Genomic DNA, 25,337 nt, shown 5'->3' on the forward strand with positions numbered 1-25,337 from the left:
TCAAATCAAATCAAATCAAATCAGATGCCACATTACACCCATGTGTGTTTCCCTTCATCCCATTGTCAGCAAACTACCTGCTTACTGCACCAATGCTCATTCCCTGCATCATTCCAGCTGTTCTGTTGTATCTGAATTATACTGGCAGATGTTGCCTTTCTTCCGAATGTCAATCTAGAATGGACTTGAATTCGAAGGATAACAATTAACGCATGTACATATCCAGACTGCAAAAACTGGACAAATAAATTATAGTCATACCATTGCTGTAATAGTAAACCAATTTGACGCAGCCATGGAAGGGACTATTGGACAGACAAGAACAAAAATAAGTTTATGGAGGGATACAAAAGGAGGAAAGAGAGCTTTGGAACGAGGGTGTTCTAGAGGTTGGAATTTCCCATTGGAAAACACAACCACTAGAGTGATTTAAACAGGGGATTTAGCTCCTTTGTAACCATTTTGTAATGTCTGCATTGAGTAATTACAGTCAAAGCTTGACCTCCCAAATGTTATCCAAGATAATGTTAACATCCAACTATTTATTCTCTTAGAAGTGGCACTTGATGAGAGGTACATTCTGTAAGATCATTAGAAATAAATTCCCATAAAGATCCTGAGCAAAACTATCTAAGAAACAATTGGTATATTTCCCCACTAGTATCCCAATTCTTTCCGTACCTCTCTTTTCTCTTGAATAATGTTTTGCAGGATTTGTGTTGGAGGGAATTCAGAATGGTCATTTGCTAATGATTTTTTAAATATTCTATGTTAAAATTGTTGGATTTCACAAGTAACTACCTTTCCTGGTGTTTACACGAGTGTAAAGATCTTAGCAAAGATGCTTTACTCAATGAAGAAAAAACGTAATTCCCGCAAATCACAGCACAGCCAGCATAAACACAGTACTCAGAATACTCAGCATGATGTTGTCTCAACCGTGTTTCAACCCACTTGGCTCAATGCCATCTCCTTCACTATGGAGCGGCAGTCAAATTCAGACATGGTGCTAACCACCAGGGAGAAGCTATCTATCCCCCAGGCAGACTTTGAGTGGTGTTTGCATTTTGGGAGTTGATGTCAAAGTTCTTACTTTCACTCTGACACAAACCAAACTAAGATTTATAGGAGTAGAGCAAACCTTAACTGTGCATGACCAGTGAATTACTGAGCAGGGGGCCACTATGGAATACCTTGCTGAGGAGAAAAACTAAGATAGCTACTAAGTTGAATGATCTGGGAAAAGCAAAGGATACAACTCGTAGGTATTCGGCATACCAGAGGATGAAAGGGTCAGGATACGTCTTGTTTTCTGGAAACCATTTTAAGAACTTAGACATACTGACCAAAAATGTTCTTTGATATTTGAGGGGGAAAAACAGAAATTTGCCTTAGAGACTTAACCCAGAATGTTTCTTTATTTTTAGATTATTATTATTATTTTTTTTTTAAATTAGAAGCATTGTAGATTTTAGATTATGTAAGTTTTGAATGTAGTCACCATTTAATGCATAAGCCAGGTCTTCCATTCCTCCGTGATACAGTTAGTGGCTAACACCATTAATACAATAACAACTGATATATAGAATTGCATACACATATTATTAATTAAATAACATATTCAAAATGTCATTGGTCTGACAAAAAAAATAACCTAAACACCAAGTGTAGACTTGGCGATCGTTTCGCTGAACACTTTAGCTCAGTCCGCCTGGACCTACTTGATCTCCCGGTTGCCAAACACTTTCATTCCCCTTCCCATTCCCACACTGACCTTTCTGTCCTGGGCCTCCTCCATTGTCAGAGTGAGGCTTAATGCAAATTGGAGGAACAGTATCTCATATTTCGCTTGGGCAGCTTACAACCCAGTGGTATGAATTTTGATTTCTCTATCTTCAAATAACCCCAGTATTCCCTCTCTCTCCATAAACCTCCCCCCCCCCCACCATCCCCACCCAAGTCGCAACAGCTAACAATGGCCTGTTTCCTTTATCATCGTTACTTTTTTGCATATCTTACATTCATGTTTTCTATATCTCTACATCACCATTTATATCTCTCGTTTTCCTTTCCCCAATCAGTCTGAAGAAGGGACTTTCCCCAGCTTTTTGTGTCTTTCATCGGTTTAAATCAGTATATGCAGTTCCATCCTAAACAAATAAACTTTCATGCTTGTTACTGCTTGACTGACTGCGAAACAGCACCATTTGGACCACAGAAGAAGACTGATATAGACACCAAATGGAACTAAGTCAATTATGTCATCTTCCTCATATGTTTCATCTCACAAAATTGTACTTTAGACTTTTAGGCTTCAGACATACAACGGGGAAACAGGCTCTGCAGCCCACCATGTGTCAGCTGACCACCAATCACTAGTACTATCCTGCATATTAGGGACAATTTACAAGTTTACAATTTTACCAAAGCCAATTAACTTACAAACCTGTACATCTTTGGAGTGTGGGAGGAATCCAGGCCACCAGGAGAAAAACCACGTGGTCACAGGGAGAACGTACAAACTCCGTACGACAGCACCCAAGGTCAGGATGGAACCCGGGTCTACTGCACCACTGGGCTGCCCATTATAGAGGTTTATCATTGTGAAGGCAACTCTCAAGAGTTGATAAAACCACTGAAAATGTTTAATTATTTCATCATAGAAATAGTGAGTTTAAACCTTAAGGGGTTTTAGCAACCATCTAAACCAGCCATATCCCCACCACAAATGACTTCACATTAAACCATTGAAAGAAGCATATAAGTGCATTGGACATAGCCTGACAAATAAAAACTGACCACATTACTTTGGCCTCATGAAAATATAAATACACAATGAGTTCACATGAGAACACCATGATCTGAATGCTAAAGAATATCATTTTAGGACTTGTTTGTGTGAAAAGAAAAATGGGAGATTTCCCACTCTATTTGACTCAACAGTTCAAGAAATGTTCTTTCGTCCTCTTCCATTCTTTTCACCCCTGGAGGCATTCAGACCATTGGCAGTAATCAAATCTGCTTTATTTTGCACAAGGGACCATCACCCATGTTTGAAATTGGATTTCAGCATGGCACAGCTGAAATTATCTGCCGCTCTCTCCAAACTTGTGGACTTCAACGTAATATGTGGAGAAACTTTCCTGCAGACATATACAATAACATAAGCACCTAATTTGGGTCTCAAAGCTTGTCCATAACCACTACACATTTCTGTAATCTGCCCAGACTTGTCTTCAGCACTTTAAAGGTAATCAAGAAGATACTTTATTTGTGTAGGAAGGAACTGCAGATGCTGGTTTAAACTGAAGATAGAAAAAGCTGGAGTAATTCAACGGGACAGGCAGCATCTCTGGTGAGAAGGAACCCATTCCTTCTCTCCAGAAATGCTGCCTGTCTCGCTGAGATACTTTATTTGTGTCTGGCCTTATTTTATTTCAGAGTATGGTGAAAATGCAGAACTGGCATTATCTTTAAAGTACAAAATAATAAGCAATTCCATTGCACTCTGGTAAGACATTTATCCTCGCTAAACAAGGTTATTTCTACATCCTCTGGTATTTCTAACCTTCATAACTTTATCTTAACCCTTCCTAGACCTCTTGTTACAAAACAATTTACTTTTGTCAAAACAATAGTGTGTATTTTGCTGGGAGAATGTGATTGGGAGGAGGGAAAGGGAAGCAGGTGTAACAAATAACTCATGCTGTGCATGACCAGGAACAGGAGCCCTCCTGCAGGACACAGAGGAACCATGACAGACACGTACGTCCAAGGTGAGCAAGCACTGTTACCGTTATAGTATCCCTTTATCATTTACGAATGTACAATGCTTTAAAACGAATAATCTAAAGACATCCAATCTGTGGAAAAATGGTCAAATGTCCCCTGAGACATGAAATCAAATGTTAATTTTTAAACAGAGCAGCATAACTATAAGTTTAAAACACTTGCATTTTAATTACAGAGGCAAAGTTTTGGTAACTTTTGGTTCATTATAAGTTCATTTGATTCTTAATAAGATATTAAGAATTTTTTTGCATAAACATCTGTGTAATTCAGACACACATGCATCAGCAGAATCCATAAAATATTACAAATTATCTTGCTTTTTTCCAAAATGCTAGTTCGTAGTGTTGTATTTTGGCACACATTTATATCAATGGCTCTGTTATAAATTCCAGGATCGACACTTTAAAGAGTTTAATTGAGCAAGTAAATTTGTTACAATTTGTCCCAGCAGTACAGAGACTCAATTTTGCATCACAATGCTATTGAGAAACTCCTGCAATCCAAGCACTTCTATTTCTTGAGTTACTTAATGGTTGCAAGTTCCTGCTTAACTATAATGATAATAATGATGGAATGTAGTCTTTAAACTGGGGATTGAATTATGTTGGTGTGATCATGCCCAATTATTTTGGTCTCTGACACCACCAGGTTATATATTTTAGACTTTACTTTAGACTTTAGAGATACAGCTCAGGAACAGGCCCTTCGGCCCACTTTGTCTGCGCTTACCAGCGATCACCCGTACACTAGAATTGTCCTATACACTAGGGACAATCGATAATTTTACCAAAGCCAATTAACCTACAAACCTGGACGTCTTTGGAGTGTGGGAGAAAACCAGAGCACCCGGAGAAAACCCATGCGGTCACAGGAAAAATGTACAAACTGCATGCAGACAGCAGCCATAGTCAGGATCAAACGCGGGTCTCTAGCGCTGTAAGGCAGCAACTCTACTGGCATGCCGCTGTGCCACCCCATGTAGTCTTGGTATCAATCCCATTATAAAGCAACCAGAAAAAAGAACAGTCGTTTTGGTAAAATCATGCTAATTTCAAATAAAAATATCAAGAAATTAAAGAATTCAGTATAAACACCATATGAAAGAATAACTTGCACGTATACTTGGGGGATTATTTGCTTGACTACATTATATGAGATCGTTACTTAATCACACATTTTAAAATCACGCTTTATTTTTTCTAACTGCAGAGGTTTATGCAGAGACACATTTTAAACAATGGTCTCTTTTTATGAGTGCAGTGATAAGATTGTCCAGCTGTTAGTTCATGCCCTGAGCTGACAGTAGTCAAGTGTGAACCAGCTGTTTAAATGGGAGAATCCCATAACTCTTGTTTTTAAACTAACTATTGTGATCCTCATGAATGTAAATTATGGCTTGAATAAATAGGAACAAAGAGGCTCAACTTTTAATAAAAATGAACAGCGCTTCATTTGTCATTTCTCTAGAAAAGAACAACCAGAGAGAGATGTTCTGATAGAGATACTGCAGGTGTTTGGTAACGCACACATAGAAATACTTCCACCAGTAACGTAGATCAATATAGTAGGCTGTAAATAAAAGACATTTACCAATAAACAATTCATAAGAATCACCTTATGATTCAAATAAAGATGCAAATATAAGACTCAGTATTTGTAGTTTTTTTAGGCGAATAACATAAGTACATTTAAGAGGTATGTAGGGAAGTATCTGATGGATAAAGGAATGTGAGAATATGCTCCTTCGTTATGTTAAGCAGTGTTGAAAAAGACACACATAGAGGATAAAACATAGCTGGGCCTGCCTGTTGAGCTGAATATCCTGCTTCTGCAGTATGTGATATTACACTAAAACAAAAATGATAAAAGCAAACTAATAAAGGTGGTGACCAAACGACAAGATCTTTGTGCATAAAGGGCATCTCAGGTTACAAATACTTGACTAATGGACACTCCTCCATACAAACAAAATCCCATGATATTGTTACATTCAAAAGTGTGGCTTGCGTACATACGTTTTATTCCTATGAATGGCAGAACTAGTTCCCCCCCCCCCCCCCCCCCCCCCCCCCCCCCCCCCCCCCCGTTTCCCACTTTGAGTCATTGTTCTTTCCTATCAGTCTTATGTCTTTTAATGCTATTCATTGCAATATTATGTAGGTAGAGTTACTATATCAAATGATTTTTGTGCACGTTATGTATTACGGACAAAATCGACTTATTAATGCCTGTACACATGGAACCATTCATTACCTAGCGACAACCTGTACCTTGACATTCAGAATTATTAGCTGGATTGTTCATATCTTGAAATGAATGATTGAAAATAGAGAGGTGGACCATTTGAAACATTGTGCACTAATGCACAAGCTGACAACAAAGTGATATTCTCCCTCTCCACGATCTCTTACCCAACAGCACTTTATTTTCTCCTCTTCACATTTGAAAGGAAAACCTCTCTCAGGAGTCATGCGTTTTAGTATTTATGGTTTCTTCTATAAAGGTCAACTTCCAAGTCTTAAAATTCACTTGACATCTCTGGTCACATACATCATGCACAGACTAGCATCAGGTTGAATTTCTTTGATTCAATTGATTGCTCTGTGATCAATGGATACCCTTCACTACCTCATCAAAGAGACCACACAATGAATATAGGGTAAATAAATGACTGGACACATGTTGAAATCTTATTTACTAGACAAACACTTATTTATCAGAACACACCACTGCTTAGCTCTAGATGACATCTTCCTCTTTTAGTCTGTGAGCACAACTGGAATGTTGTATTTTCATCCTAGGCTGGCTCAAACAGCTTGTTACAGAGGTCGGACATACAGCTGAGTGCTTCTTTCTATAGTTTAGTATCAGTAGAAATGGTCCCAAAATATCAATTTCCATTCAGTTATTGCGATTATTAGCATAAAACCACACATGGCGACTTGTCTGAAACATCTTTATTGATTTCAATTACATTTGATGTGGTAATAAGTGATCCAACCTGAACAATTAATGTGTTAACCAATAATAGCCACCAAGAATGACCAAACCCACCCACACTATCACCTTACATTTAATGTTTCCTCAGTGCTCAAGAAAACATGTTAACATGATTCAATAAGATACAGTTTCTGTATACACCACGCGTATGTGACCTTTGAATATTTTTATTTCCATACAATAAGGATGTCCTTGTGGCATGCAATGTCTCCTCTCTCCACAAAGGCACATTTAGTGACATTACAAATACACGATCAAATCCTCACATTGAAAGTGGAGTAGAATAAATATCATTGTGCACCCCAGTAGAGGAGTATGCAGCAAGACATTTTTGTCACGTTATTTTGAAATTTGCAATGTGTGCAATTCAATGAAGGGAGCAAAGGAAATTAATTTATACCTTAATAAATATCCAAACCATAATTTTGCATTGTGGCCCTAACTAAAAACAAATCATATTCCGTTTGTCCTTTTACAGAAAAGGATTGATGAATTCATCATTAATTACAATACCAAAACATTACCAGTTTCAGATATGTGTATATTCATGCACAAATATTCATTGAAGGTACTCAAAAGGCTTCATGATATATCCATGGACACTCCACTCCACTCCACTCCACCTAAAGAACTTTCACCAAGCTGTCAAAGTTCTTCCTGAAGTAATAAGAATGCACACATATTGAAAGATAAATTCACCAAAAAAAACACACAATTAACCTTCTTTGCTTCATTCCATTTCTAGTCAATTTACAAATATATTGTTGAAAGATCCAGCTTTGCAACAAAAACAGTGCCACGATCTGAAAATTAGTTCAAAAATAGTTGTAAAAATAATTCTTCTTTCAGCGGTTCAATTCTACCATGGGGTGACTTCATATATCTGTGTATCACTGTCCATTCTCAATCTGTTTCGTTCAGTGCACCTGTGGAATGTAATATATTAGAAATATATAATTTTGCATATATCCACACAGTTGCTTGTTGTTTTTCATGCGGCATCATTACTCACATTAACCGACAGTTTCAAAGCTGCTAATCAACCTCCTGTGCGACAAAGTGGTTAAGGGCCTGTCCCATGAGCATGCGACTGCATGCAGCAAGCGCGACCTAACGTGGTCGCTTGAGCTGTACGGCCTCGCGGTGCTGGTCCCACTCCGATCGCCGGAGCCGTATGGAGTTGTGCGGAGCTGGTCCCGACAACGCGCGGGGCTCCGAAAAACTGACCCTGTCCAAAAATTCCGTGCGGCAACAGCCTGCCGGCGCGCAACCGCATTGAGGCCGTACGCACCGCGTCGATGCCGTACGCAGCGTCTTGACGCCGTACGTAGCGTCTTGACGGCATACGCCTAGCGTGCTTCCCACGGACTTCGCTCGAACTTCACGTCAACTCATACGGGATCACTCGACCTCCGCACGGCACCCGCTTCCGGTTTGGTCGCGCTCGCCGCATGCAGTCGCATGCTGGTGGGACAGGCCCTGTACGGGGATCACTCGACCTCCGCACGGCCCCCGCTTCCGGTTTGGTCGCGCTCGCCGCATGCAGTCGCATGCTCGTGGGACAGGCCCTTTACTATTCATGTGTAACCAACGATATGTGGTGGCAAAATAGTTGGCCATAGTGTCATCGTAGCAGAGTCCAATGCTGATGTCACCCAAGATCCAGAAAAAAAACATTTTCATAAGGAAGCAGGTGTGGCTAAAAGCTAATCGGGGAGCTGCAGGTATCGAGGTATCTAGTGCAATAGTGGAAGGCAATGACGGCATTCCTAGTGCCCATAGTTAATTTAAAGATCACAATACAGAGTATTGAAAGTATGACTCAGCCACTCACTGAATGAATAGAGAGTCACATGAAAAGTTTAACATTTTTTATTTAAAATGTTTTACTCTGGATGGCATATTGCAAAAGGAAGAACTTATACAAGTAAAATGTAACTGCTGTTTAGGCACCATAAGAGCCTTTAATGACAAGCACAAGAACATTCCAATGAGTGGTTTCTATATTATAATATAATCAGTCTTGTTCTACTTTCTCATTGATCTCATGGGTGTTGGTGTAAATTGTGTTGTGTCTTGGTTCTTCTACTTGGTTCTTCTACTTGTGTATGACTGCAGAAACCAATTTTTGTTTGAAACTCAATGAGGTTCAAATGACAATAAATAAATTGTATCATTGTATCTCGCTTCATTTAGATAAAATAACGATATTCTTCAAAACTTCCGTACATCAGGATTTACAGGATTTGACAACATATTTGTCACATGAGAAAATGCCAAATTATTTCTAAATTGGTATTTATTACTGTTAATCAATAAAAATGTAAAAGGAAACTCTTAATCAGTTTTATTTATTATTTAAACTTTTAATGACATTCCTAACACTTGCTACTTTGTGATTTGGCACCAATGCAGGTCACAATATCGTTTTTTTCCCTTAGTTATGTCGTCCAATGCAGTAACAAAAATATTGAATGAAACCACTTTAAATGTCATGGTAAGACCATAAGAACATAAAAAAAAGAAGAGTGAATCATTTGGCTCCATGAAGCTTCTCTGCCATTTAAAAATGTTTAATGCCTCAAAACATTATTTTCCTGCTTTCTCCCCACATCTCTTGATTTGATCTCTGTTTTCAAAGCAATTCACGTCTGAGTCGCTACAGCATTCTGTCATGCTTAATCCCAAAATCTCATCACTGTGAGTAACGAAATGCCTTCCAATTTCAGACCTAAATGGCCAGCCACTCGTCTTCATACTGTCACTGTTAACTCTACACTCCTTAGCCAGAAGAAATATCCTCCCCTTCGTTACCTGTCAACCCCCATTATATATTTCATTGAGGGCATATGTCACTCCCCACACTGTACCACTAACATTGCAGATTCATGGACCCACTCCATTTCAATCTGGAAGTTGCATTAAACCTAATTCCCACTAACAATATTAAATTCAATGCAATGCCCTATAAGTTTTGTTTTTAACTTCATACTTCTCCCAAACAATCCTTGCCAGTTAAATTCTGAAAGAATCAAATTCTTTTAGAGTGGCTAAAATTGTTTTGATATAATGGGTCATGCTGCTCCCTGCATTTACCCTGGAGTTATCACACAAGTGATGATTATATCTAATGCCCTTTAGATGTATGGAATCCACACTGATTCAGGGAGTAGCTCTTCAGTCACTTGGAAGAGGTAGTTGTGAAGGATGCAGTCTGGTGACATTAATTGCAGCAGGGAACAGACAGACTGTTTTGAAGATACTACAGTTAGATTTATTTTAAAGATGATCACAATTATGACATCACTGAGTCCCTGAACATATTCGCCTCAAACCAAATGCGTAGAATGACGTTCTGGATTTGTCATTTAAGTTCCTTTCTCCTGAGATTTAAAACTTAAGCAGGGATACCTTCTCATTCCATGGTCTTGTTTTTATTTGGTTTTTTAAAATTTCATATCTATTTATTTTGATTACTATCAGCAGTCCCACTCTTGTGGATATGTTTGGTCCATCCGTCATTGCAAATTCCCATTGATGCTTCTCCACACTTAGCACAATGTTCTACCAGAACAGCAGCTTAAAGAAAGTGATTGGATTTCCACCATGATTTAGTTCTTTGACATCCATATTAGCCTCTTTTAAGATTATGTTTCTTTACATTGCATTTTGTTCCACATTCTTCAATATTTCCAATCCAGGACCCAACATACAAACATAGAAACATAGAAAATAGGTGCAGGAGTAGGCCATTCAGCCCTTCGAACCTGCACCGCCATTCAATATGATCATGGCTGATCATCCAACTCAGTATCCTGTACCTGCCTTCTCTCCATACCCCCTGATCCCTTTAGCCACAAGGGCCACATCTAACTCCCTCTTAAATATAGCCAATGAACCGGCCTCAACTACCTTCTGTGGCAGAGTATTCCAGAGATTCACCACTCTCTGTGTGAAAATTTTTTTCCTCATCCTAAAAGATTTCCCCCTTATCCTTAAACTGTGACCCCTTGTTCTGGACTTCCCCAACATCGGGAACAATCTTCCTGCATCTAGCCTGTCCAAACCCTTAAGAATTGTATAAGTTTCTATAAGATCCCCCCTCAATCTTCTAAATTCTAACAGTTTAGCTACTTACACCAAACATTTCAAGTATGCAGCTTTGTTGTAAGCATTGCCCACGCCAACTATATTCTACAAATCTTCACCAGTCTTTTCCCTACTTTATTAAATTCAGCCTCAACCAAGCGTTTGCCTTCCCATATACCCCACTAAGCAGGGCATTAGGCCAACTGTTTCTTCTTACTTTCCATAAGGTTTTGCTCTTTGGCCCAAATTATTCCATCCACTTTGTCTCATTCATAGCCACTTCTTCATCCCCACTTTGTTTTCCTCACCAAGCTGCATCAATTCATCTCCCAAACTACTTCCTAACCTTCCCATATACTCCTTTCACTTCATCTCCCAATACACCCCTTGTCTTGTCAGTTAATCATCTCTCAAGCATTCTCTTCTACCTTTTCCTCCCTTTACCTTCCCAATCTTTCCTGTCCAACCTCGCATCCAGCTGCAGTTCTTGCCTTTCATTTTGCTCTTCCAATACCTCTTCTCCTTCGACTACCTCTTCCTCCTTATGTCTTGCACCCCACCCATTGTTTCTAACAGCCTTTTCATCTCTATCTACTCTCTCAATTATGATTTGCCTCCTTGTTTCCACTCTTTCCCAACCTTATGCAACTCCATCAATAAATCTGGAGCTATGTGTCATTTAAAAGCAGTCATGGCAGCTTTTGCATCAAGTTCTACAAACGTTCCTGATTAATTGTGAAGCCATGGGGCTAGTACTTTCTAGATCCTTTTGCATACCCAGTCAATATTCCACATTTTCAAGAGACCACTGATGTCATAATTATATTGCAACGAGGAGGGCAGGTTGATATTTCCTGCATCAAGATTTAGTATATTAAACAAGTAGAATATGATTGTATTGTGGCGGCTCCCAAGGGTCGGGCCATCCTAACTGTCGAATCCTTCGGCACGGGAGTGGTTCAGTCCGGAGGCGGCCATTGCTGGGGCCGTACTGCTGGTGCACCCGCGGGAAGATGCCCCGACTGCTCCCACGGTGGACGCCTCGGAGTCAGCGGTTGGTGCCATGCTGGAGCAACTGACGGTACAGAGGTTGGCGGCCCCTGGCCTTCTTCAGCCGGCACCTCAACCGCGCGCAGACCAAATACAGCGCGTTCGATCGCGAGCTCCTGGCTCTGTACCTGGCAGTGCGCCACTTCCGCTACTTCCTGGAGGGCCGCCCGTTCACCGCCTACACGGACCACAAGCTGCTCACTTTCGCCCTGGCAAAGGTTTCCGACCCCTGGTCCGCACGACAGCAGCGGCAATTGGCATACATTTCGGAGTATACCACATCCATCTGCTACGTCGAGGGGAAAGTGAACCGGGTGGCCGACGCATTTTCCCGCCCCGCTATCGACGCCGTTTTTGAGGTGGCGCCCGGAATTGACTATTCTGCTCTGGCAGAGGCACAGCTCACGGACGGTGAGATGCCCGCCTACCGGACTGCCATCTCCAGCCTCCGCCTCGAGGATGTCCCTCTCAGTCCTGGAGGAGCGACGATCCTGTGCGATGTATCGTCCGGTCAGCCGCGCCCCATCGTCCCTGGCGCCGGAGGGTTTTCGAGGTGATCCACGGACTGTCTCACCCATCAATCCGGGCGACAACGGCACTGGTGGCAGCTCGTTTCATGTGGCATGGTCTGCGCAAGCAGGTTGGCCACTGGGCTCGCACCTGCATTCCGTGCCAGACGGCAAAGATCCAGCGCCATGTCCGTGCGCCTCTCCAGGAGTTCGGTCTACCTCACCGGCGATTCGACCATCTCCACGTGGACATTGTGGGGCCTCTTCCGCCGTCCCGGGGCATCACCCACCGCCTCACGATGGTGGACCGCTTCACGCGGTGGCTGGAGACCATTCCGCTGGCCGACACTTCAACAACTACGTGCGCTCGTGCGTTGTCCGCGCACTGGATTGCTCGCTTCGGTATGCCGGTGCACATCTCCTCAGACCGGGGGCCACAGTTCACCTCCGAGCTGTGGTCGGCCATGGCTCGCTTGCTCGGGGTGCGGCTGCACCACAACACAGCTTATCACCCGCAAGCTAACGGTCTGGTGGAGAGGTTCCACCGGCAGCTCAAGGCAGCGCTGAAGGCGCGACTCTCCGGCCCGGACTGCATGGACGAGTTGCCGTGGGTCATGCTGGGCATTCGGACTGCTCCTAAAGAGGACTTGGCCTCATCATCAGCGGAGCTCGTGTATGGGTCGCCACTCATGGTGCCCGGGGAGTTCGTGCCGTCGGCGCCGGGGCAGCAGGGAACGCCCTCATCCACCTTAAAGCGCCTTCGCGAGCGAGTTGGCAGGCTCGCACCCGTCCCGATGTCCCGCCATGGGACATTTCACCCGCATGTGCCATCGGCCTTCCGGGACTGCCCATACGCTTTCCTGCGCCGTGATGCCCACCGGATGTCACTCCAGAGGCCGTACGAGGGCCCGTTCCGGGTGCTGGAACACGGGCAGTCGACTTTTGTCCTGGACATGGGGGGCCGGCCGGAGGCAGTGTCGATCGACCGGTTGAAGCCGGCACACCTGGACATTGACCAGCCGGTGCTGGTTGCCCAACCTCGGCCTCGAGGGCGCCCCCCCCTTCACGGCCCCCTCTGCCTGTCCTTCCGCCGGTCCCTCGAACTATCCCTCGAACTATCCCTCGACCTGTCCCTCCAGCCCCACGATCGGCTGACTTCCGCACGCGGGCCGGCCGGGTTGTGCGCCCGCCGGTGCGTTTCGTGCCTCGGGTTCTGGGGGGGGGTCCTGTGGCGGCTCCCAAGGGTCGGGCCATCCTAACTGTCGAACCCCTCGGCACGGGAGTGGTTCAGTCCGGAGGCGGTCCTTAAGCAGAGGGTTTAAAGGCAGGGGTTTGGGTGCCATCTTTCTCTCATGTGGACTTCCCTACTACCGGGAGGAACACAAATAAAGGAGCCTCTCGAAATACTTGACTCCTCTCTTTCGTTTCGAGACCTACGCACCACAGTATCTTTGTTAAATAGGTACTCACGCAGTATTTGTTATACATGAATTACAGTTTAAAATTCGATTGCTCTGATTCACCTGTTTCTTGATTGCCGATAACTGTATCAGAACTGGAGCCACAGTTCTCATTCTGTCTTGTTGCTTTCTCAGCCGAAAGTTCGTTATTATCCTAAATAAAAATAGAAATTTAAAACTAAATAATGTTCACTGCGAAGTTTGACAAGCTTTAATTTTACTGTAATATGAATCAATTAATAGAAAAATTATCACAAAGATTTATTTGAAATGTGATCAAAACATGAATGGCATTAGTGAAGAAGAATCATAAATGTTTCAATGGATTTATTGCAGTTCACGCAAATGCCCATCCGGATATGGAAATGTGGGGGCGGTTTTAAAGGACACATTGCATGTCGACGACCGAGGACCGGAACATGCCCCGTCAGGCCCGACTCGCCCCGCAGGCCTCCCAGGGGAGTACGGTGAAGCTGGGCAGCGAGGCCTGTCTGGGCCGAAGGAGCCTCAGTGGTGGCGGCGATGGGAGCTTGGCGGAGACAACGGGTGCCTCGGCGGTAGGGGGAGCCTTGGTGGCAGTGGGGCCTCGCCTCAATGAGCATGAGGGGGAGGGGAAAATAATGGGGAGCCAGCATTGGGGGACGCCATGAAGAACAACGGAGGACCCGGCGTGGGGGAGGGGGGGGGGACCCGCTAGTTTAGAATCCTCTGCCCAGCGGATAAGTCTGTGTTTGTTTGTTCATTTGTTCCGGTGAAAGCGCTGTGCACACGGCAGCCAGACAACAGTCGCTTGTCTTTTTTCTTTTGTTTTCACTTTTAATTTCAAGTTGTGAGTGTCGGCAGACCAATATCCCTCCACGGATGAATAACGTTTTATCGTATCGCATCGTTTCAAGGATTGGGGTTGTACGGTGGCGGTGCAGTGGAGTTGCTGCCTCACTGCGCCAGTGACCCGGCTTCAATCTTGACTGTAGGTGCTGTCTGTATGGAGTTTGTACGTTCTCCCTGTGACCGCATGGGTTTTCTCCAGGTTCTCCGGTTTCCTCCCACACTCCAAACAAGTACAGGTTTGTAGATAAATTGGCTTTGGTAAAAAATGTATAAATCATCCCAAGTGTGTACAATAGTGTTAGTGTACGGAGATCGCTGTACGGAGATCGCTGGTTGACGGAGACTTGGTGGGCCAAAGGTCCTGTTTCTGTGCTGTATCTCTTAAGTCTAAAGAAATAAACATATTGCTCTGAAATGTGTTTAATGGCAGTAAACTCTTAATATCGTTTTAAACTCCACTATTCTCTCCCAGAATCATTTTTTAAGGAGAGGATACTACAAAGTGCACACTAAAGCCTAGCCCCAGGGAAGTATTCCCCTTATCCTCACCACCTTCCATTTTTAACTCATTCCCATTTGGCTTTTCTTGGCAGCTCCCAGTGCAAACAGAAGCGATGTAGAACTTGCCCCCACTACCTTGCCCCTCCCATTCTGTTCTCAGCCTCCCACAGTTCCAAAAGTCTCTTATTTAAATGTAATGAACAGATTCTTCGTCTTCTAAACAAGGACTTTTACAGACTTCTGAACTCAACACTGATTTCAACAATTTCAGATCGGGAGCATTTCCAGTTTGTTTTTTTTTTGTTTTATTTCCCTGCCAGTAACTTTCCTGCCAGTATTCTCTCCTTTTCTCCCACATATTTTGGTCGATTGATACATACTGCATGTAAACAGGTCCGTCGGTCCACAGAGTCCATGCTGACCACTGATCACACCAGGGGCAATTTGCAGAGGCCAATTAACCTACAAACTGGCATGCCTTTGGAAGATAGGGGGAAACGGGAGTGCCCGAAGGAAACTTATGCGGTAAGTGGGAGAACGTGCAAACTCCACACAAATAGCACCCAAGGTCAGGATCAAACCCAGGCCACCAACGCTGAGACAGCAGCTCTACCAACTGTGTTATTGTGCCACCTCGCATTACATTTATTTTTGCTCTAACATTCTAACATGCCCCCGCCCGAAATGTGAACTCTTTCCCTCCGTTTTCCTCTTCTCAGATGGCCCACAGAACTTCCCTCCAGGTTGTAAAATAAGATGAAGATATTTCCAGGATGAATGGAAACAATTTAACCATTGTTGCCTTCACACCATTGCCCAACTTCAGTCACAGAGATAATACTTGCATATGTGCACATCTAGTGGTTAAATTCAAAGTCATCATCGACTCATTCAACAAAAAATGAGACTTACACTAAACATCTGTGAAACAAAGGCTCTCCAGCACTTGATCATGCTGCACAAAGCCATTTGTTCACAATAAAGATCCCTGGAAAATGTGGATTATTTTCCATATCACAAGAGCCATCGCTTGTAGAAAGCAGACATGGATGATGAAATTCACCTCCGCCTCCAGTCCGCCACCACACATCTTGGCCAACTGAGGAAATAATGATTAAAGAACAGGATCTAAAAACCTGGGACTAATTTAATGGTCCATTGATCACACCAGGAGCAACCGGGCAATAGGACAATAGTCATCGCCACATTCCTATACTTTATTGACTCTGACCATCTAAAAACTGAAGAGGCACCACATTTGTGGTTTCTACAAAGCCCAGGGCAGTATTAGTGTCTCTCCACAACAACCACTAATGCTTCATCTATGGCAGAGTTCCCACGTTAGGCTCAACAACCACTCCAGAGAAACGGAATGGAAGTAAGTCATGACCCCTCGAGTGGATCTGAAGAAGATGAAGTTGAGCAGGAAGTGGACAATGAAGAATATATTAACAGAAGCCCTGGAACAGATTCCTGTGTGTTTCCCTGATCAGGAAAAATATACTCCATTGAAAAGAAGGCCAAGGCTGAACAAAAAATCAAAGAGACTCAATTGCAATTTGCTCAACTATTCATTATTCCATTTAAATAGTACAGATTACATAATGGAAGTGAAAATGAAAAACAAAATGCTGGTTAAATAACGTATGTCACGCAGCATCTTTACAGAGAGAAAGAGTTAATGTTTTGGGTCTATGACGTTTCAAATGCTTTTTACATTATTAAATGAAAACATAAATTAACCCAAATATCTGTGTAAGCCTTTCATAAAAATGAGAGTCTGGGGGTAGGAAGCGGAGCATCAACTCCACTGAGTCACTATCAAGGACACTTTGTGGAAAATATTGTTGGCAAACAGAAGAGTTAGATAACAGTGGCTAATGACTGGGAGCAAATTAGAGCTGGCCAAACGTGTGTCTTCTGGGGCTTGAAAAAAATGAAATCAGAGGCAGTTTACAGACAATATTAATATTGCTTTTCTACTTAAGTGATTAAATAGAAACATTTAAAATGAGTAAACTGAGGGAACTAAATAGATTAATAAGCTAAATGTTTTGAATTGCTAACGAGTGCTTGCTTATGATATTTCTCCTGGTTCTTTTTTTTTGTCCTTCCTCCTGGGTCCTGCCAGACCCACACCACATCAAGTAATTTCATATTAGATCGTAAATGCTGAACAGAGTCAAACCTTTTTATACCAAATTCAAATTCATGCCTTCATTAAAATAAATATCCCGGTTTTAAAAGAAGTGGGTACGTTTCTTAATATGACGAAACATTTTCTCAACAAAACAACAAAGTCTTTTAATTTCATACTTGGAACCCACTTGTGGTGACTGGGTTCTAGATAGTTGATTTCATTTATGATAGGGAGAGAATAATCAAATCTAAATCTAGATCTAAATCTAATCTAAATCTAAATCAAATCTAAATCAAATCTAAATAAGCAGAATAGCCTCTTCCTGTGCTCCAAGACTCAATGAATCTCAATTAGACAATGCATGGGAATATTAAGGAGGCGGTGTTTGATGTCTTGATCGCCACATTAAGGTGGATAAGTCCCCAGGGCCTGATGGATGTTGTCCCAGTATGTGGAGGGAAGCAAGGAAGGAGCTTGCTGGAGCTTTGACAGAGATCTTTGTCAAGAGAGTCAAGAGTCAAGTCAAGAGTGTTTTATTGCCATATGTCCCGACGGGACAATGAAATTCTCACTTGCTGCAGCACAACAGAATATGTGAATATGTAAACACAGTAAATATTGAGAAAAAAGAAAAAGTTCAATAAATAACAAATATAGTGCAAATAACAAATAATAATAGTCTTTTGCAATTCAGAGCTTATTCGTTGTTGTGTTTAATAGCCTGATGGCTGTAAGGAAGAAGCTGTTCCTGAACCTGGACGTTACAGTTTTCAGGCTCCTGTACCTTCTTCCTGATAGCAGTGGTGAGATGAGTTTGTGGCCAGGATGGTGTGGGTCCTTGATGATTTTGGCTGCCCTTTTTGAGGCAGCGACTACGATAGATCCCGTCGACGGTGGGGAGGTCAAAGCCGGTGATGGACTGGGCAGTGGTCACAACTTTTTGTAGTCTTTTTCGCTCCTGGACGTTCAAGTTGCCGAACCAAGCTACGATGCAACCAGTCAGAATGCTCTCTACCGTGCACTTGTAGAGGTTTAGGAGAATCCTTTCGACATGCTGAATCTCAGTAATCTTCTCAGGAAGTAGTCGCTGATGTGCCTTCTTTACAATTACATCGGTGTGCTGGGTCCAGGAAAGATCTTCTGATATATGCACGCCCAGGAATTTGAAGTTATTGACCCTCTCCACCATCGTCCCATTGATATAAACAGGATTATGGGTACACATCCGATCCCAACCAAAGTCCACGATCAGTTCCTTGGTCTTACTGATGTTGAGAGCCAGGTTTATTGTGCTGGCACCATTTGGTTAGTCAGTCGATCTCACTTCTATAATCTGACACGTTCCCATCTGTGATTCGTGCAACAACAGTGGTGTCGTTGGCGAACTTGATGATAGAGTTTGCATTATGACCGGCTACGCAGTCATGGGTATAGAGTGAGTAAAGCAGGGGGCTGAGCACACAGCCTTGAGGTGCTCCTATACTAATAATTACTGAGGGTGAAGAGGTTCCTTCAATTTTAACAGACTGTGGTCTGTGGATGAGGAAGTCGAGGATTCAATTGCAGAGGCCCATTTTTGTGAGCTTGGTAAACAGCTTTTTTTCTTTTTTTTTTTTTTTTTTCCTTTTTTTTTTTAATCAAAAATATTTATTCAAATATTAAAATTGTATTTACAATACAATAAAACAAAACACCACCATAATGCAAGATCAACAATTATGCTAATCAACTGCTAAACAACTATATTACAATCCTTGTCAAGGATACATTCAACCTCCCTCGGTGCCCAGCGGTCGCGGAACTCCCTCAGGGTGCCCGTAGACAGGGCGTATTCCCTTTCCATCCGCACCCGGGCACGGACGTATCCCCGGAAAAGGGGCAGGCAGCCGGCTCGGGTAGAGCCATGGTAAACAGCTTGGAAGGGATGATGGTATTAAACGCCGAGCTGCAGTCTATAAACAACAGCCTGACGTAGGTGTTTTATTGTCCAAGTGGCCCAGAGCGGAGTGGAGAGCCAGTGAAATGGCATCCTCCGTTGACCTGTTGTGGCGGTATACGAACTGTAGTTGATCGAGGTTGTTGTTGAGGTAGGAGTTGATATGCACCATAACCAACCTCTCAAAGCACCACAGACGTTAGTGCCAGTGGTCGATAGTCATTGTGGCACGTCACATAAAGGGCCTGTCCCACTTGGGCGTCATTTGCGTGTCACGCAGGTGGCGCACGTAGATTTTGTGTATCCCAAAATCCTGGGGCGACATTGCGTCACTGCCTACGCCACCACGTCTCACCACACGCCATACGCGCGTAATGCGCGCGTGACGTGTAAATGATGTTGCGTCATGCGTCGTGACGCGTAAATTATGTCGCGTAATGACACGCAAATAACACCCAAGTGGGACAGGCCCTTTGCTCTTCTTGGGCACCAGTATTGTTGATGCCCTCTTAAAGCAGGTGGGAACCACAGACCTCAGAAGTGAGAGGTTGAAAATCTCTTTAAGCAATGGGCATGGTGCCAGAAGACTGGAGAATAGCCATTGTTGATCCTTTGTTTAAAATAGGCAACGGTGATACCCGGGAAATTGTAGACTGACGAACCTTACATCAGTATTAGGGAAATCTTGGTAGAACATTTTTAGGGACAGAAGATAGACACAAAAATCTGGAGTGTCTATCTTCGGTTTAAACCAGCATCTGCAGTTCCTTCTTACACATTTTTAGGGAAAGGTTTTACTTACAGTTTAAAAAAAAAAAATTTTGACTGGAGGGCTGTGAGCAGGGGTGTTCAGCAAGGATCTTTGCTGGGACTGCCATTTGTAATATATTAATGATTTGGATGAAAATGTGTGTGGTCAAATTAGAAAGTCTGCAGATCACATGAGAATAGTTGGATTTGTGGAGAACGAGGAAGAATGTCAAAAGATAAGCAGAATATAGATCAGTTGGAATTCTGGGTGGAGAAATGGTGGATGGAGTTTAATCCGTACAGGTTTGAGGTGATGCATTTTTGGGAGGTCAGGAAGTATACAGTAAATGGCAGCACCCTTAAGGGCCTGTCCCACTTTCACGAGGTAATTCACGAATTCTCCCAAGTTTTCCCCTGATTCAAACTCGCAGAATGTTCGTAACGAGTCCGTAGGAAGTCGTAGGATTCCGTAGATATATCGTAGCAGCTCATTATGCTAGCCATAGGTACTCAGGGCATCAGGTTAGTCAGGACGTTTTTTCCAGCCCGATAAAAAATGTCCACAAGTGAAAAAATGGTCGAGATGAAAGAAATTGCAATTTTTTACTCGTGAAAGTGGGACAGGCACTTTAGGAGCACTGATGGACAGAAGGATTTGGGGTGCAATCCCATTGTTCCTGGAAGGTAGCAATACGAGTGGTTATAGTGGGGAAAAAAGGCTACAGCCTTCATTGGTCAGGAGATTGCGTATAAAGTTGGCATGTCATGTGCAGTGTTGGTCACCCTATTACAGTAATTATGTGGAGGCTTTAGAGAGCGTGCAGAAGAGGATCACCAGGATATTACCTAGATTTGAGTGTATTAGCAATAATGAGAGCTTTGACAAACTTGGATTGTGGTGCATCAGAGGTTGAGGGGTGACCTGATAAACATGCAGACAGTTCCCTGGTTACATATGGGATCTATTTCTAAAAACTGTTGAAAAGCCGCTTTCTCTGTAAATCAGGGACGTCCATTTTTATAGCCAACCATATTGTAATGCTCTGCATACACTTACCATAATTCTTTCACTTTATTTAATAATCACCCTTGCACTACCCATAATTAAACAAATAACGCATACACTGTATCCTGTCATGAATGAATACCATGAAATACTTTATTATTATAATTACTTGCTTTAAATATGTCTGAGCAAATTTGCGTAAAGTTACATTTTCTTAAGTCAACTTATTCGTAACACGGAGAGCACCTGGATATTTTTAAATTATGAGGCATAGACAGGTAGATATTCAGTTGTTTTCCCCAAAGGGTGGAAATGTCATTTACCAGAAGGCATGGATTTAAGGCGAGAAGGGGGACGTTTAACGGAGATGTGTGAGGCCAGTTTTTTTTACCCACAGAGAAACATGCTGACAGGGAAGGTGACAGAAGCAGGTGTGACGGCAACATTTAAGAAGCATTTGGACAGACACGTGAACAGGCAGGAAATAGAGGGATAAGGATCATTTGCAGGCAGATGGGATTAGTTATATAGCATCACTGTCGGTGCAGGCATGGTGAGCCAAAGAGCCTGTTTGCATGCTGTGCTTTTTCATGTTTTATGTTCTATCATCATTTAGTAAGGAAGTACGGAGGACCGAATTACTGTAATGTTCCATGTGCACACTGATGTCTTTCTTTTTGTCAATCTTCTCTGCATTTATTTTTCTTCTGAGGATATCAACTCTTTCTCAGATAGTTCCATGCACTGCCATCTGGTGCCAAACTATTTTTATGAAGGAAACTCCACTTGCTCACATCTGAGAGAACTCGAGTCCCCACCATGAATGTCTCCTGTCATTATGGTTGCTCCTTTTAAAATACTGAAACTATCTCAAAGATGCCTGGGGACTGCACTAACATTAATTTAGTTTTATGATTCTGTGAACTTTCTAATGAATTTAACTTAATATTATTAAAGCCTTCCAAACCCCTGCAATCTTTGACGCCCTCTATGCTGACTGTGAACTCCAGGATGAGAACCTCTCGACTGGAATAAACCTAGGGCAAGAGCTAAAACTGCAAATGCTAACAAGCTGCGTGTTCTTGGGTGACATCAAAGCTAAACCCAATCTATCTTTCTCCAAAGTTTGAACATGCACAAGGGACTACTGGAAAGTTAGAAGCTAGAACTTTGGCTAACATTTCCACTTTCTGGGAAACGTGTCTGACTGTATAATTGCAATTATAGTTCTGATCAACTAATTTGAGAAACTGCAATTAATTTTCTGTTTTGTAAAACTTTATACCTGAAGTGCTTTCCTCACTGGCTTTTCAGGTGAAGGAGTTTTTAAACAATGTGGACATCCTTCACTTGTAATACATTCCATCAAGTACAATATAAATTCTCAATGGATATACTTACTTTTATTTCTCCATTATTCTCTATTTCTTCTTCCACATTATTACGATCCTCACAAGGGTCGTACGAATAAATTGGCACCAACTTGTTGCGTAGGTTTTCTAACCTTTGAAGAAAAAATAAAGGCTTTTTAGGATGGATTAATCTTTTAACTATTGAAGCAAGAAATACTTACTAAAGAAAACATTTAATAAATATACAACCTACCATTATTGTAACCCCCTCAGTTAAGAAATTCTGAGCAAGTCTGCTGGACCTTGGGCCATTAATTCTTTCATGTTACATTTGACTCTAGGACACACCTTATTAAAGTAGTCAAAAACTTGGCTTCTGTGCACATTCAAATGATGGATTAGCAATAGCTTTTAACCCGTACGTTTTCCGACAGTTCATACGTGAAACATATTTATCAAACAGCAAAAAAGTTCGTTATTTGGACATTTTATTAGGATCTTGTCATAGATGTCTGTTGAAGAAAATACGCGATGAGCAGAGTAACCATTCTCTGTGGTTTTGATCCCCTCGAGTCAGTAGCATGTTATATGTATTCCAAGTGGGCTTTGAATATATCATTAATTTGCTTCCTCTATTAACCTGGTAAGTTCTTATCATTACAAAGCTTGGAGTGACTACTTCGGTAGCCTGGTGTCAGGTATACACAAACGTACACAAACACCATCTATGTCATGATGCTTGATGCGTGAGGTTAAAGTGGTCTTCGTTCTGGGGTGGAGGTGATGCAAGTTGAACAGTTTCCCAATTCTCCTGACAATTAGATCCACTCCATCAGGAAACCACTTGAAAACGATGGGCAGCATTGTGGCCAAAAAGATTGGAATAGGATCACAGGATGCTGAGGTTACTATTTCTTCCATCTCTTCACATGCAGGACTGTACTTGTAAAATAACAGCCCTCTAAAAATCAATCTCTCTTGATACCCCATTAACTAGATTTTTTTTCTCCTTACTTTCAAAGCACAAGATTTAAATGAGCTGTCCTTGTGATATAGTGTGCAGTCGTATAATATTACCGTCAATCCATGCAATCGTAAAGCAGAAATAATCACGTTGCTGCATTAATCTGCAAAACAATATGCTTATTTTCTCAGGCATATAATTAAGAAACATTTTACATATGCTAAAATGTCTCATAACAAATATGTCTTCTCATATGTCACATTCATCACAGTTTTTAAATGTGTACCTATTAAAGCTGTAAAGAGGTCAGTTTCCTAATAAGTGAGATCGGATAAAATGTGCTTTTTATTTCTCATTTTGCAGCTTAGCTTAATATTCAATTACATTCCCAATAAACATGATTTCCTATGTACTAGGTATTTGAACAGGTAGATTTTTTAGTAGTTTATCAAACTCATAATGCTAGTTTGCAAATTTAGCATGATTCATGGATGGGCACATTATTTTTGATAATTTGGACAAGTTTGCACAAAAGTCCTTTCATATTTTATTCTCTCGCATGCTTTGATACTTAGGCAAAGTAGGAGGAAATACTTCTCAGGAAAAACCAGCAGATTTGTTGGAATCAATCAAGATCTGAAAGCAGCTCAAAATAGGCTCAGCTCCTTTCATGTAAGAACAAAGAATGTTTGGTGTCTAAAAATATAAAATGTATGCTAACCCATAATATTAATAACTTATGTCTGCACTTTTTACATAAAACCTCTGAATTCTAAATTCTTCCCCATTTCCTTGTCTGTCTAATCTGGACATCACTGCAATGTTTTCACTAAACCATTAACAATACACTTGTGTTGGACAGGAAGTGAGACCATAACTCATAATTATTAGACCACATCTTTATGGAAGGCCGAAATGAAAACGTTATTGATCCCAGGCATAATCTTTAACTCTAGTTACCAGACCCCTCTTTGCTCTATTTTAAGATGCTTTCCATTGTTTTTGTATATATACCACTCGTGTTTCTTACTGCAATTATACTTTCCTTTCATTTCTTTTTTCCAACTTACTCCTTTTCCCACCTCCTCCTAGCCTACTCGACTATGACAACACTGGTAACACATTTTCACGTGTGTCAAATTGGTTGATGTCAATAGGTTGTTTATTCACAAAAACAAGCTAAGAAATAGGAATAGTCCACATGGCTCCTTGTGCTATCTCTGCCCCTCAACAAGATCTTGGTTGACCATGAGCTGAAAAGATCTTATCTCACACCCACACGTATCATCCTGAAGAAAGTTTTGGACTAGTCAGAGATAGAAAAAACCCCTTGTTTTGCTTTTCTTTGTTTAGTTTAATTAGTTTAGTTTAGAGATACAGCGTGGAAACAGACCTTTTGGCCCACCGGGTCCACGCCGACCAGCGATCCCCGCACATTAACACCATCCTACACCCACTAGGAACAATTTTTACATTTACCAAGCCAATTAACCTACATACCTGTACGTCTTTGGAGTGTGGGAGGAAACCGAAGTTCTCGGAGAAAACCCATGCAGGTCACGGGGAGAACGTACAAACTCCGTACAGACAGCGCCCATAGTCGGGATTGAACCCGGGTCTCCGGCGCTGCATTCGCGGTAAGGCAGCAAGTCTACCGCTGCGCCACCATGACCGCCCAGGAGCTTTTTGAGCCACAAGCATCCCAACCTTTGCTTTTTGTGTTTGGCTGAACAGATTGAGTCAACTTTGGTCTGCATGATTCTGATCATTTGCAATGTATTTATAAACCTAGACATGTCAGCTTGGTTCACCTGCACTGTTGCCTCCAAGCCTGAAGTTCAACTCCATTCCAGTACAAAATCAAGGTAGGCTCGAATACTACAATACTGAGATGTTACTGCACTATCAATGATACCTGTCACGCGAGACATTGAGCAGAAGACTTCTCAGTTGATAT

At 42.1% G+C, this 25,337-nt stretch overlaps 1 protein-coding gene across 6 annotated transcripts in view; it reads right to left on the reverse strand.

Annotated features, from left to right (window-relative positions):
- Nucleotides 1-6,732: 6,732 nt before the first annotated feature.
- The window catches only part of LOC116984134 (small integral membrane protein 29-like), a 119,025-nt gene continuing 100,420 nt past the window's right edge, over nucleotides 6,733-25,337 (reverse strand). For all 6 annotated transcript variants that reach the window (XM_033038243.1, XM_033038240.1, XM_033038242.1 and 3 more), the window contains 3 exons: nucleotides 22,466-22,568; nucleotides 13,964-14,054; nucleotides 6,733-7,718 (listed from right to left, as the gene is read on the reverse strand). In XM_033038243.1, coding sequence (XP_032894134.1) covers nucleotides 7,696-7,718; nucleotides 13,964-14,054; nucleotides 22,466-22,568 — 217 coding nt within the window. In that variant the 3' untranslated portion in view covers nucleotides 6,733-7,695. The remainder of the gene's footprint in view (nucleotides 7,719-13,963; nucleotides 14,055-22,465; nucleotides 22,569-25,337) is intronic.

The sequence above is a fragment of the Amblyraja radiata genome, chromosome 19 (assembly GCF_010909765.2).
Source record: "Amblyraja radiata isolate CabotCenter1 chromosome 19, sAmbRad1.1.pri, whole genome shotgun sequence".
In the NCBI taxonomy this organism is placed as follows: domain Eukaryota; kingdom Metazoa; phylum Chordata; class Chondrichthyes; order Rajiformes; family Rajidae; genus Amblyraja; species Amblyraja radiata.